General features: G+C 37.2%; 2 protein-coding genes across 2 annotated transcripts in view; one reads left to right on the top strand and one right to left on the bottom strand.

The window, feature by feature from the left end:
* The window catches only part of mnat1 (MNAT1 component of CDK activating kinase), a 33651-nt gene extending 31498 nt beyond the window's left edge, over positions 1-2153 (bottom strand). The window contains 1 exon segment of the mRNA NM_001006100.1: positions 1964-2153. Within this exon segment, the coding sequence (NP_001006100.1) occupies positions 1964-2052 (89 nt within the window). The 5' untranslated portion in view covers positions 2053-2153.
* Positions 2154-3435: 1282 nt separating this feature from the next.
* Positions 3436-13714, top strand: six4a (SIX homeobox 4a). The gene is made up of 3 exons (NM_131718.2): positions 3436-4334; positions 8679-9301; positions 13192-13714. Exons 1-3 carry the CDS (start codon positions 3550-3552, stop codon positions 13563-13565), a joined length of 1782 nt encoding a protein of 593 aa, NP_571793.2. The 5' UTR covers positions 3436-3549; the 3' UTR covers positions 13566-13714.
* The last annotated feature ends 845 nt before the right edge of the window (positions 13715-14559 follow it).

The raw sequence follows: 14559 nt of genomic DNA, 5'->3' as shown, positions 1-14559 counted from the left end.
ATTGCAACGAGCAAATGCAGTAAAATAGTGAATATACATATTCAGTGTCTTGTACTCAGATAACTCACTAAATGCAGTGATGTCTAACTTTACTGTAGTTTTCAAATGGCTGTGCAAATAGTATATAGTGCTGTCTTGAGCATTTTCAGGAAGTGTCAACAAAATCTGACTTTTTTTGCATTGAAAAAATGTACAGAGTGAACTTTCATAATGAAAACAAGACAAAGCCATTTGACTATCTTGTTCATAAACAATGGTGTCAGAACTTTTCATTTTGATGACACTGATACTTTGATTGACATGAATACTTGCTTTTGAGGAATTAACTATCCATTTTGAGAATGTGACGCGCTTTTGCATGTTATCAGCTAGGTTTTGCAGTTTGTACTAATTTTTTTGAAAAATGCATTAACTGTTGTGCAGAAATGCACTGGTGTTGTGAGTAACGGACCAAAGCTACTGAGAAAAACTGTAACAGCAGGGCTCAACATGAAGAACTGCCCAATGGCTCAGGGCCAGCGTGAGAGATGCTCAGGACAGTAGACAGGATGGTTACTGTGCTGCCTTGTCACTAAAGTTTATTTGCCTGCAACTATTTCTCAATTGCGTGCAAATACATCTTCGACGTCTTAGAATCGAGAGTTTGTGCTTTTAAGCCTTTAAATGCTACCTTCTCTGTGAAGCCATAAACACCCATATTGCTTTTTGGTTGCTCTTATCTGATTGGATGTTGTGAAACTGTTTCGAAAAAGCAAAGAGATGGCAACATAAAATTATGAAGCTAAAAGAAAACATGTTTCTAACGTCTTGGAAACAGACATTTATGTGGGTACAACACAACGAAATAAAAATAGAGTGATGTTTTGCCGTTTGCCATCAGCTTGGCAAGTCAGCCATCTTTTGTTTTACAATAAAATACCTGCACTTTTTTCATATTGTTATTTTTGTTTACATAATATGTTGAATTTTGCTCATTTTACATGTATTAAATTATTTTATTATATTATAAATATGTATTATTATATTTATCTAAATATTATATTATAAATTCTAGATTCACACCACAGATGATGTCTTGACAATCTTTTCCCAATCAGGCCAGTAGAAAAAATCCTTAACATTGAACCCTGAACAGTGGAAAAACAATAGTTATATTTGTTACAGAATTTAATATATTATTGTTATTTTTATCATACAACTTAAATGCAATATCGTTTTCATTCATGTAAACAGTTGAGTCCCAAATTGACTTTTAATGCAATGAGTTGTTAAGCATTAAAATCATCTAAGATTAATAAATTCTGTATAAAGGTTTTCACCATTAATTCAGTTTTATTAACTAATGTTAACAAATGTATCCTTACTGTAAAGTGTTAATGAAAGGTCTTCTTCTGTCTTTACCTTAGTAGCAACTTCCACCAAAATAATACAGTTGCTAGTTATTGTTATTACTATAATACAGCTGTTATGGGTCAGTTGACAGAATTGGTATTTGACTGTTGCCAGTCTAGTTCGTGTGTCAAATTTAAAGTCAAAATAATGAAGGCCTTTTATACAACCTGAAGCACATTTTTACAATGTTAACAACATTATTATTAAAGCAGAACAAAAAAATACCATGGTAACTTCCTATAAGCTGAAGCAGATATATATTAACCATGTTTAATATGTTCAAATACCATGTTTAAACCATCAATTTGGGGTAAAAACTGGTTAATTCGTTGTTACCGTTGTTTAAGTACAAAATAAGTTAATGAAAAACACGTTTACTGCTTTTACAGATTAAAACGCCAACTTAATTGTAGCACACACACACATACACATACACACACACACACACACACACACACACACACACACACACACACACACACACACACACACCATAAAGGCTCACTTCTGGTTGTGTAAAGGTTTCATTTTTGCCAAGCTTTGGCCATGAAATCTGACAGCAGGTACTCACAGCGTGTGTCCGCACACATTCACCATCAGCTTCAGAGACGGGTTTCTGTATTTTGTCGTCTTGCACCTCGGGCATCCCTGATCATCCATTTTATTGTTATTTTAGAATCCTTCGGGAAGAGAATAAATAGTGATCAATGCACTCTGCAGCGCTGTCTTCGGCATCCAGTCGCGTGTTACATATAAAACCCTCCTGGTGGAAACAAACATGCGCAATACATTCGTTCCCACACAAACACTGCGCACTTGTGAACTTCATCTATTCTAGACAGGATGGACAAACTGAGAGGCAGAGCGATAGAAAGATAGACGAATTAACAGAATGATAGATAGATATATAGAAATACAGACAGACAGAAAGACAGACAGAGAGAGATGGATGGATGGACGGACGGACAGACGGACGGACAAAAAGATGACAGACAGACAGACAGACAGACAGACAGACAGACAGACAGACAGACAGACAGACAGACAGACAGACAGACAGACAGACAGACAGACAGACAGACAGACAGACAGACAGACAGACAGATAGATAGATAGATAGATAGATAGATAGATAGATAGATAGATAGATAGATAGATAGATAGATAGATAGATAGATAGATAGATAGATAGATAGATAGATGCTTCATAAGTGTTGTCAGATTGGGAATAGGGACCTAATTGGATACAGCAATGGAAACAATAGGTGACCAGTTGATAATTCTCAGTTTACAGTAGTTTTGTACTATGTAGGCTAATACATTTTAGTTTAATACTGTAAAATACTTAACTAATTGTAACACAAAAAAGATGCTGTGATTTCAGACGTGATTATTTAAATGTTTGGACATCCCAGTGTTTTAACTTCAGAAGACATGAAAATACAATGACTGAAAAAATAGAAAAACATTTATTTTGACCAGATCATTTTCTGAAAGAAAGAAAAATATAGAGATTAAAACCAATATTAAACAGTTTACTCAAAACCATATATGAATCCGGTAGAAGTGAGAATTTTTCAAGTGGTCCCTTTTTTCTATAGCAAACAAACTAAACACACACACTTATTTGTACACACTTTAAAAGAACTGATTTAGAAAGCTTTAACTAACTTTTTTTTACCAGAAAAACCTAGTAGAGCAAGATCCAAATTTCAAACGCATGGAAAATGAACTAAGGGGTAGGGCTTGTCGTTTTGTTAATGTCTGTGTCGTTTGAAGTGTCTGTTGTATAAGCAGTCTGAGTCTGTTAAGCCCAGAGTAAACACTCAGCAGCGGACAAAAGCCTCGAATGAGATCTCACCTATAGCGCAGGTGAGCCGCGGCAGCGCGTCACGGCTGATTGACAGCTTTATTTCAATGGATTCGCCTTGAAGCTAAGATCGCCCCGCCCCTTTTGAAATTCCGAGCAGCCAATCATGTGCGTCCCTCCAAACTATCGGACTGAGAACAAGTCACGCTGCTGGAGCGAAAGGGGAAAGCTATCCACTTACAAAGACACCCGATATCACTCGCATGGCGCACGGGTAACCTGATCAGCTTGGGCAGAAACGAGGCGGGGTGACGGACTAAAGGAATCTGAGGTGAAGAACAAAAACAATGTCTGTTTCCTCTAGTGAAGTGACAGTGCCAGGCGACATCAAAAAGGAAAATGTGAAGTACACGGAGCTTCTCGAGAGCTCCACGGCCAATCAGGAGCACGTCAAACTCCTGACTCTGGACAGTCCGGTGGCCACTGGGATGCGCGTGGGCCAGCAGACCTCTCCACCGGCGCGCAAGATGCCAACTATGGACTCTTTGTTTGCGCACAGTTCGCCCGCAGTAACCGCGACCTCTTTGGCTTTCTCACCGGAGCAGGTTGCGTGTGTTTGCGAGGCGCTTCAGCAGGGGGGCAACGTGGACCGACTCGCCCGTTTTCTGTGGTCTCTCCCGCAGAGCGACTTATTGCGCGGTAACGAGAGTATCCTCCGCGCTCAGGCACTCGTGGCTTTCCACCAGGCGCGCTACCAGGAGCTTTACAGCATCTTGGAGAGCCACAGCTTCAGCCCCTCGTGTCACTCTGCCCTGCAGGACTTATGGTACAAAGCCCGGTACACGGAGGCGGAGAAGGCCCGCGGTAGACCGCTGGGAGCAGTAGATAAATATCGCCTCCGACGAAAGTTTCCCCTACCCCGGACCATCTGGGATGGAGAGGAGACGGTGTACTGCTTCAAAGAGCGCTCCAGGAACGCGCTGAAGGATCTCTATAAGCAGAACCGGTACCCGTCCCCGGCCGAGAAGAGGAATCTGGCCAAGATCACAGGACTGTCCTTGACACAAGTCAGCAACTGGTTCAAAAACAGGAGGCAGCGAGACAGAAACCCATCAGAGACGCAGTCCAAAAGGTGAGGAAAGTTTAGAAAAAATAGTCTACTCTTTTAGTTGAGAATATATGAACAGTCAAAAAGTTTACACAGAAGAACTTTTATTGGCAAGACCATTGAGATGAAGCAGTTCTTACTATGTCATGGTTTTCTGCGTGCAAACTTTACCAATTCTTTAACATTTGGGTAAATCTTTAATTACAACATTTAATTCTATATTTTTAAACAATGTAGTAAAATTATGCGCTCAAGGGCATTTCTAAAGACATTATCCATTATACACATCCAAATATGTGCGTAAAATGTATATCGCGTGAGTCACCGCCTCGTGTGGATGTGTGTGTTTATTTTTGAGTGAGCAGCTACTCAGGATCCATTGACGCGTAAGGTTTGCCTCACCACATAAATTACTCTCAACTATTTACTTTTCTTTTTAGCCAGAGGGGATAGGAAAACCTCCTCTTCAGCACTCTGCTTTAACGCACACACATAAATACGCACTGGTAATACAGGATTCACTTTAATGTTTTTCTCTTTGTGAACAAAGCTCAGCGCACCTGGTGAACGTGACCTCCCTCAAACAAATACATTTTTCCGTTCACAGAAACATGATGTCTCATGCTGTCTGAAGCGTTTTGATCATGTTTTGTCATTAATAATCATAATTTTGTGACTCGTGGGAATTGGGGCATTTGAAGCGTAATTTACAGAAAAACACTAAATAAATGTATCCTTTAGTTCTATTTAAGTGCTAACCGCGGCTGCAGTGCTATCACTAAAACCCTTTTCTGTTATAGTGGGTTTTTCTTCAATGCCAAAAGTGGGGGTTGTGAGGAAAATGCGTCATATTTATAGGCAATGCCAGGCGTTTCTAGCCTAAATAGACCTATAGGAGCCCCAATTCAGTATGGATCCTCTGTTCTATTAGATTCATCTGCAGCAATTTATTATTGATATTTATATTATTGTCTATTTTTTAATAATGTGTGAACAATTCAGACAGTTGCGGTGCCACGAATTCCACATTAGGTAAAAACAAGAAGCTGGAAGTGGGTACCAGCAGTCTAGTTACCACTCCCCTATATAATTGTGTGTAGCTATTCGACAGAAGATAGAGGCTTGATGTATAAATGATGGCATAATTTTCATTGGTGAACTATCAAATGACCAACACTAAAAACTTAAACGTCAAAATCTTTCGGCTGACTGTGAAGAGAAACAGGACAGTTGTGGAGGTCCTGTCGGAGTCAACAGCTGCTCCAGTCATTCACCAATCGCGCCCTTCTCTCTCAACTACGAATTTATGTCCGAACAGCTGAAGTCGCTGTGAAATATCGTCAGTGGATGAATCGCGCAGTATCGGACTGTGAAATATCAGCTAAATTTAACCTCTCGTCGCCGACGGCCCTCCGTTTGGCGTAGGACACTGTGGGCATAAAACTGACCATTTGTGAAGTCATGCTGTGATCGCGGGCTAGTGTCGCCATAGGACTTATTGCGCCAAATGGCGAGCGTGCGTGAATGCGTAAAAGAGTCTGTATTGTAGACAGGATTACCGCTGACACATCAAGGCTCTGATCTCGGGGGTCCCGCGGTGTGAAGTGGATACTCACCTCTCCATTTGTCTGTGCGCGCTCCCGTCTACATCTTCCTGTAGCTGCGTCACCATGCGCTCATACAGGCCACTGTTTTTGCAGAAGGAAAATTTCGTTCATTAGTCAGTATTCTGCCAATAGTTCTTAAGGCGTCACTGTGAGTGTTTTGCATACAGTAGCTTACTTCAACATCGTCAAAACAGTTATTTAAATATGCAATAAAAATCTTTCAGCAAGCCATACAGGAAATAACCGTCATTAAGATTATTTTGTTTGATGAATTAAAATGAATTTTGACAATTCCTTTCAGACAGTTTAGATCACAATCACAACAAACGAGAAAGGGACCTCTATCTAAAATGTATTTTCACAGCCACATCTTTAGGGGGTCTATACAAATCAATTATTTGTAGAAAGAAACCTGAGGACTTGCCCATTCTACACACTCAAAAAAAAGTACACGGTGGTACAAATAATGTTCCTTAAGGAACAGCTTTGTACCTTTGTAAAAATGTACCTTACAGTATATTGTACAGAAAATACCTCTTATGATATTGTTCTGCACCTTTTATGGTATGATGAAATGAAGGTACACAATTGTTTTCACATAAAATGTACATAAGTGTTAAACAACTCCTTCTTTATCACAAATAATATCACAATAATAAACATTACTGGAAAGCCAAAGTGATTGTATGAATAATTTCCATATTAAAACAATAATCATTTAATGTATAAAACATGTATTAACATTCATTATTAAGTTCTATAATGCAATAATACTAAACAACTGGTAAAACAAACTAAACATTTAAGGCATTTTAAATAAATGTTTGGTAGGCATTTTTAACACTGTTGAGTTTGACACTTTTATGGATCAGATTTGTACCTTTGATGAAGGTACAATATTGTATCTGCAGGTTTTAAAAACCAAAGGGACATTGTGGTTTCCCGTGGTACGAATCATGTCCTTAAATGTACAAACTGCAATGGTACAAATTTGCTTCTTTGTTTTAAGGTACAATTCTGTCCCATAAAAAGGTACTCCCCCAGTGACAAGGGTTTGTACCTTCTTTAGTACAACATTGTACCACTTGTTCTGAGAGTGTAGTTGAATTTGTATTAGTTTTTGTTGTTGTTGTTTTTGTTGTTGTTGATGATTGTGATTTAGTTGGTTTTGTTCAATTGAGCGTGAAACTGGAATTCCTCATTTTTTGTTAGCCATCATAACACATTAGCGTCCATTTTGGACCATATGAGATACATAAAAATTCCAGACATGCCATAGTTTGCAAATTGCAGACATTTAAAAAATATCATGAATTTATTTATTTATTTCCCAGATTTATTACAATTATTTTTAAATTTTAAATAAGGTGATTTTGAAACCTGGCATGCATAGAGCTATGTTATACTTGTAAATACTGGTAAATACTTGTCAAATTATGTATAATGTAAAAAAAAAAAAAAACTGTTTTGTTTAGTTCTCTCACACACTTTTGACCAACACTTTTGTTGGTTAACGTATAATTTTGCCTCTTTAAGGACTATAAAATGTAAAAAAGCTTATTCAAGCTAAATGTATTTATTTTGTTTGAAAATAAGTAAAACTAGTTAGTCAAGTGGACTAAAATTGTATATATTTTGTGGGTCCAAATCCTGTTCAGTTTAGCTAAACAAAATAAAACATATAAAATGAATAAAGTAGTATAAATGTTAAGAAGTGTTGATTAATAAAATTTAATGACAAAAAGAATCAGCTTAAGCTAGTGTAGAAAAGCCTATGATTTCAGGTTATTTGAATTGAGCAAGCTCTCAATCTCAACAGCTTTTTATGACCACTGTTTTGTCACATCACATTTTAAAGTATATTTGTTTGTTTGTTTGTTTGTTTGTTTGTTTGTTTGTTTGTTTGTTTGTTTGTTTGACTTTAATAATCCCAAATGGAAAATTCACGTCACAGCAGAGCTCTCCATACTAAAGATATATAAAATAAGTTACATAAATATAAAAACAATAATAAAATTACATTCAAACTGCACACCTTAGTTTCAAACAACGAGTTGACACTCGTCCATATCTAATATACAATTCAGCATAATTCATCTTTGACTTTGATTATACAATCTGATCACTGTAGGTAAAGAAGACTTCCTGTATGTTTCTCTGTAACACCGGGGTTGAATTACTTTTGGACTAAAGGAGCTTGCACATGCTTGGACTCTTTCAAAAAGGGGATGAATATCATGGCTCATCATACTGACAAATATGTCCATCATCCGATCATGTGCAATCTCTTCTATAGTGGGTAATCACAGACACCACAGAATCATAAAAAGTCTTTAACAGTGTCTGACACACACCAAAGGACCTCAGTTGTCTTAAGAAATGAATGCGACTCTAACCGTTCTTATACACTCGAGTTGTATTTTCAGACAAATCGAGCTTGTTATTCAGATATATACCCAGTTACCTATACGATAAAAGAATCTCAATTGCTGACTCCTGTATAATCACTGGCACCGTTTGTTGCGGATATCTACTAAAATCAACAATCATTTCTTTGGTCTTATTAATATTTAATTTAAGACAACTATTTGTCTTATTTGTCAATTAAATTAGTTTGTTTATTCACTTTTTGGTATCTAATACTAATGTTTACCAAATTACCTGATAACTTGCACTTGTAATTAAGAATATGGACCAAGTCGACATCTTATATAATGAGAGAAAGTCTACTGACCTCTCTGTCCTTTACTCTTTCTCTCAGCGAGTCGGATGGAAATCACAGTACGGAGGATGAGAGCAGTAAAGGTCAGGAGTCTCTCTCTCCATGCCCGATGTCCACCTGCGCTGATGGGCCAGTGAGTAACACAGCTCTGCCTCTCTGCTCCGGCTCTCTGGACGCCGGAGTGATCGTCCAGCAGGTTGCAGACAGCAGGACCTCTATCTCTCCACCCTCCGTCATCTTCAACGGAGTCTCAGTTCACTCACCTGCCTCTGTTTTCCACAACGGCACCCCTTCATTTCTCTCCTCCACGGGACACGTCTTGTTCAGTGGCATGAATTTGGGACTCCAGTCTTTGGCTTGCAGACCTACAGATGTGGAGATGGACGGTGCAGCACAGGAGAAAGGGGGAACGGCAGACCCTGCACTGGCCTACTCTTCATTTCATTGCAGTGTCAATGGGACGGATGTAGAGGTGAAAGAAGAAGATTTGAGGAAGGACGTTTCGGTGCAGGACCAAGCACCGTCTATTGGTTCAGCATTCAGCATCACTCCATCTAATGGCTTGCAGATTGATAGTTATAGTTTGGTTACTGAAGGAAACAAGGTTGTACTTCCCTCCCTGCAACTCACAGTATCTTCTTCACCCTCATCAGTCACACAGGGTGAGTGAGCTTTCCTAAACTCTATTACTGATTGTTACATTGTTCCTTTAAACTGGATGCGAAGGCCACAGGTTGTTTTGTTTTGTTTTTGTCTGCAAGTGCATACAATAAATTGATATTTCTAAATTTAAATAAAATTTATATTAAATTTAATATAATTACATTAAGTTATATGTAATATATACAATGTTTAATTTTAGAGGTTGTTAAATACACCTCTTTTGTGATTATTATTGTTTTTTATTTCTGTAATACGTATTTGTGATTATACTACTTTTATTTATAGTTAATAATTTTATTAGTTATTAATAAAACTACCTTCTGTTATGCTTCCTGTTATGTGATGAGCAGGATTATCATGTAATTTTAAATCATTTTGAAACGTCTTTTAAAGACTAGTCTAAATAAAATATGCTTGTTTACTGTAGGTCAGTGGTTCTCAAACTGTGGTACATGTACGCGGTGGTACGCAGGCTTCCTTCTAGTAGTACATGGAGGAATCGCTGAATAATTAAAAGTAAAAAAAATAAACACACTTTTAACGCATACGATAACACAGATGTGATCAGTAAATTGATTTTATTAGACGAAACCTTTTTCTTTTTTCAATTTTTTAATGTTTGTTATGTATTCTATCATTTGAAGTTAACTTCCTTCCCATATTTGTAACAGTTGTTGGGGGCGCATCCCGTATTTTTATATCCCAATGTTGACAGCTAAGTTTAATCACTTTTCTGACACAGAAAGCCTACTTTAACACCCAGTAAGCAGATCTAATTTCTAATTTAAATATGTAAATACAAATCATTAATTTAAAATACAAGTTACTGTTTAGATTTTAAAGATATACAAATAAGTCATATATATAACATGTACCATATATTTCAAAATTTATCAAAAAGAGTTTATATATGAATATGACGATATTTATGAGGTCCAAGGAACATTTCCAGGTTTTGATGAGTAGGCTAATATATGTCAATACTTTATATTTAAGCACAGCAGTTTTCTGTTTACTTTAAGAACAATGCCATTTTTAATTAACTTTCAAAAGCACACGTTGATGATTTATTTATTTTTAATGTTTTAGTTTATAATAATAAATATTAAAACAATAATAAATATTCATAACAATAGGAATTAATCTGCCATGTTTTTGAACTGTGTATAGCTGTAGGTGCTTTATTAAGCCTAATACGCTACTCTGTATTTAAATACTGGTCATTATGGTGGTACTTGGAGAGACAATTTTTTTTCTAAGGTGGTTCTTGGTGAAAAAAGTATTAGAACCGCTGCTGTAAGGTTTGATTTGGGGCCATAGGAATGTTAAATGTGATGCCATTTATGTTTAGTTTTTTTTTTGATTGATTGATTGATTGATTGACGCTTTGGCCAGGGCTCTAGAAATCTAATAAAATTTCATAAAATTAAAATAGGCCAGCGCGGTGGTGCAGTGGGTAGTGCTGTCGCCTTACAACGAGAAGGTTGCTGGTTCAAGCCTCAGCTGGGTCAGTTGGCATTTCTGTGTGAAGTTTGCAAGTTCTCCCCATGTTCGCATGGGTTTCCTACGGGTGCTCCAGTTTCCCCCACAAGTCCAAAGACATGCATTATAGGTGAATTGGGTGAGCTAAATTGGCCGTAGTGTATGAGTGTGAATGACAGTGTATGGGTGTTTTCCATAAGAGTTCAGATGCAAAAACATCTAAGTGCCAGCTGAAATATCCATCAAACATTAGCATTTTTCTCAGCTTTCTTTGTTAATGTTAAGTTATTTTACTTTAAAGACCTCAAAAATAAGCTATTTTTGCCATTAAAGTGAAATTACTGAACCTACATACAGGAGCCTCATAAAAATGCTCATTTAAAAAGTAAATTCCAGACAGCATTTAAATGATTTTGCACCTGAACTCTTCATATTATTATTTATTAATTATACAGTATTGTATAGTATTGTTTTCCCAGAGATGGGTTGCGGCTGGAAGGGCATCTGCTGCGTAAAACATGCTGGATAAGTTGGCAGTTCATTCCACTGTGGCGACCCCGGTTTAATAAAAGGACTAAGCAGAAAAGAAAATGAACAATTGAATAATGTATAGTAGTTTAGTATTATAAAATAGTATAATTAAATATGCAATACGAAAAACTCATTTTGATAATATTTACAGGTATAATGTTAGGGTAATAAAATTTGCCTTATGTCATATTTAGTGAGGATATTAATAGTACTAAAGTCTTGAAAACCCAATACACTGTATCTGACATAATTATTCATTCATTTTCTTTTCGGCTTAGTCCCTTTAATAATCAGGGGTTGCCACAGAGGAATGAACCACCAACTTATCCAGCACATGTTTTACACAGAGGATGCCCTTCCAACTGCAACCCATCACTAGAGAAACACATACAGTATACACTCTCATTCACACTCATACACTACAGAGAATTTAGCTTATCCAATTCACCTATAGCGCATGTCTTTGGACTTGTGGGGGAAACCGGAGCACCTGGTGGAAACCCACGCAAACACGGAGAGGACACGAAAACTCCACACACAAATGCCAACTGACCCATGCCTGAGGTTCGAACCAGCAACCTTCTTGCTGTGAGGCAACAGAGCTACACTCTGCGCCACCCAATCTGACACAATATTTATTGATAGATTTTTTTTCTAAATTTCTCTAATGCTCATCATGTAAATAAAAAGCAGTAATCCATTATTATAACTAATTATTATTATTTTGGTAACACTTTACAATAAGGTTGTATTAGTTAATGTATTTACTGACATGAACAAACAATGAACAATAATTCATCAATGCCTCTTTGTTAACATTAGTTAATGGAAATAAATTTGTTTTATTATCACACATTGCATTAACAAATGTTAAACATCATGAATTGAAATTTTAATAATGCATTAGTAAATATTGAACAAATGCCGTACAAGTATTGTTCAATATTATTCCATGTTCAATATTATTCCATGTAATAAAACACTTTAAAAATATTAACTATTGAGACCTTATTGTAAAGTGTAACCATTATTTTATTTTTATATTTTATTTTATTTATAAAAATTTCTTGTTATTATCAATTCTGAAAAATAGCTGTGCTGCTTAATATTTAGGATTCCATATTCTTATTCATTCATTTTCTTTTTGGCTCAGACCCTTTATTTATCTGGGGTCACCACAGTGGAATGAACCGGCAACCTATCAAGCATATGTTTTACGCATCGGATCCCCTTCCAGCTGCATCCCTTCACTGAGAAACATACATACAAGCTCATTCACACACATACACTGTCCAATTTAGCATATCTAATTTACCTATAGCGCATGTCTTTGGACTGTGGTGGACACCGGAGCACCTGGAGAAAATTCACGCGAACCCAGGGAGAACATGCAAACTCCACACAGAAACACCAACTGAAACAGCCAGGGCTCGAACCAGCGACCTTCCTGTTGTGAGGCGACTGTGCTGCCCACTGCACCACTGTGCTCATAGCAAGAAGGTCGCTGGTTTGAGTCCCGGCTGGGAGAGTTGGCATGTCTGTGTGGAGTTTGCATGTTTTCCCAGTGTTTGTGTGGGTTTTCCTCTGGGTGCTCCGGGTTTCCCCCACAGCCCAAAGATATGCTCTATAGGAATTGAATAAACTAAATTGGCCTTAGTGTATGTGTGTATGAATGTTTCCCAATACTGGGTTGCAACTGGAAGAGCATCCGCTCTGTAAAACATATGCTGCATAAGTTGGCGGTTCATTCTGCTGTGATGATGCCTGATGAATAAAGGGACTAAGCTGAAGGAAAAGAAATGAATGAATGAAGTAAGAAATGTATCATCTCTCTTATCTTCAATCATTTCTCACGGATCTCTCTGTCATCTGTCAGGTGTTGTTGACTGCAGTTCTCCAGTGTGTCAGGAGCGGCTCCAGCTCACCTCTTTGGAGCCCAGCAGCACACTCTACAGCCTGGGCAACATTCACACATTGTCTGCCGTCAAGAAGGAGCCACTGGAGCCTCCTGGAGGATTCCTTTACCACCTGGGTTACTCATCTGACCCCACGCACAGCTCGCCCTTACTGGCCCAAACGGACCTGCCCACAGAGTTCAGAGGTCACACTGACCACATGACCTCCAGCGTAAATGGAGACTTCCTATGTGCTGTTTCTGAGGGAGGAAAGGGAGAAATGGAGGAAGAAGAGGAAAAACAACTGACAAAACTAAAAACTGTGCATTTAGAGGAAGAGATGACCGACCTTTGAACTTAAGAGGAGAAGAAGGTAAAATACTGAAAATCATTATTTGGAAAACATTAACTCAAACATTATTTTGGATTATTGATTGAGATTTTTTATGTTTTCAGACTCTTGTTTTGTGTATTGTAAAGTATTAAATTATTTTGGTGAATCTGTCCAGTTTGCTTTGGTTTGGAGAATCTATGCAAAGTCCTATTTATAGAGTTTCAAAGTGTTTTTGTTCTTATTTCTTTGTGATCAATATTTTCCCACATAGATTACATTTATAAAACTATCTATACATGTTATATCAGAAGCTGTGTATAACAGGGGTTTTTGAACTGAAAGTGCAGGAGAGTTTACAAAAATATAATATAAAAAATATGACAAATATAACAAAAAAGAAAAATTAATTGTAAAAAAAAAAGTTACCACTAGTTTCCCAGTGATGGGTTGCAGCTGGAAGGGCATCCACTGCGTAAAACCTATGGTGGATAAGTTGGTGGTGCATTCCGCTGTGGTGACCCCTGATTAATAAAGGCGGGACAAAAATGAATGAATGAAATTACCACTAATAAATATCTGTACTAACATTATAAATATTCTATACTTGTCATACTATGATAATACGTAATACAGAAGTCATCTTTTTCAGAGGAAAAGTTTTTAAAATTGTCCTAACAAAGAATTGCTGTGGTTCAATAGTTTTACGACAAATTTGATGAAAGATTTTGATCCATTTCAAATGTTGACTACTGTATATAAAAAACTAGCATGGGCTAATAATGAGCTATATATTTGAAACAATATATATGAGCTTAAGATTTATCAGTATCATTATACATAAATACATAAACACTAACCGGCCGCTTTATTAGATACACCTTACTAGCACCGGGTTGGACCCCCTTTTGCCTTCAGAACTGCTTTAATCCTTCTGGTATAGATTCAAGATGGAACTGAAAATATTCCTCAGAGATTTTGGTCCATATTGACATGACAGCATTACGCAGTTGCTGCA

Source organism: Danio rerio, chromosome 13 (genome assembly GCF_052040795.2).
Source record: "Danio rerio strain M-AB ecotype USA chromosome 13, GRCz13ab, whole genome shotgun sequence".
Classification (NCBI taxonomy): domain Eukaryota; kingdom Metazoa; phylum Chordata; class Actinopteri; order Cypriniformes; family Danionidae; genus Danio; species Danio rerio.
Note: the sequence above shows the minus strand (reverse complement) of the source record. Positions and strands in the feature narration are given on the sequence as shown.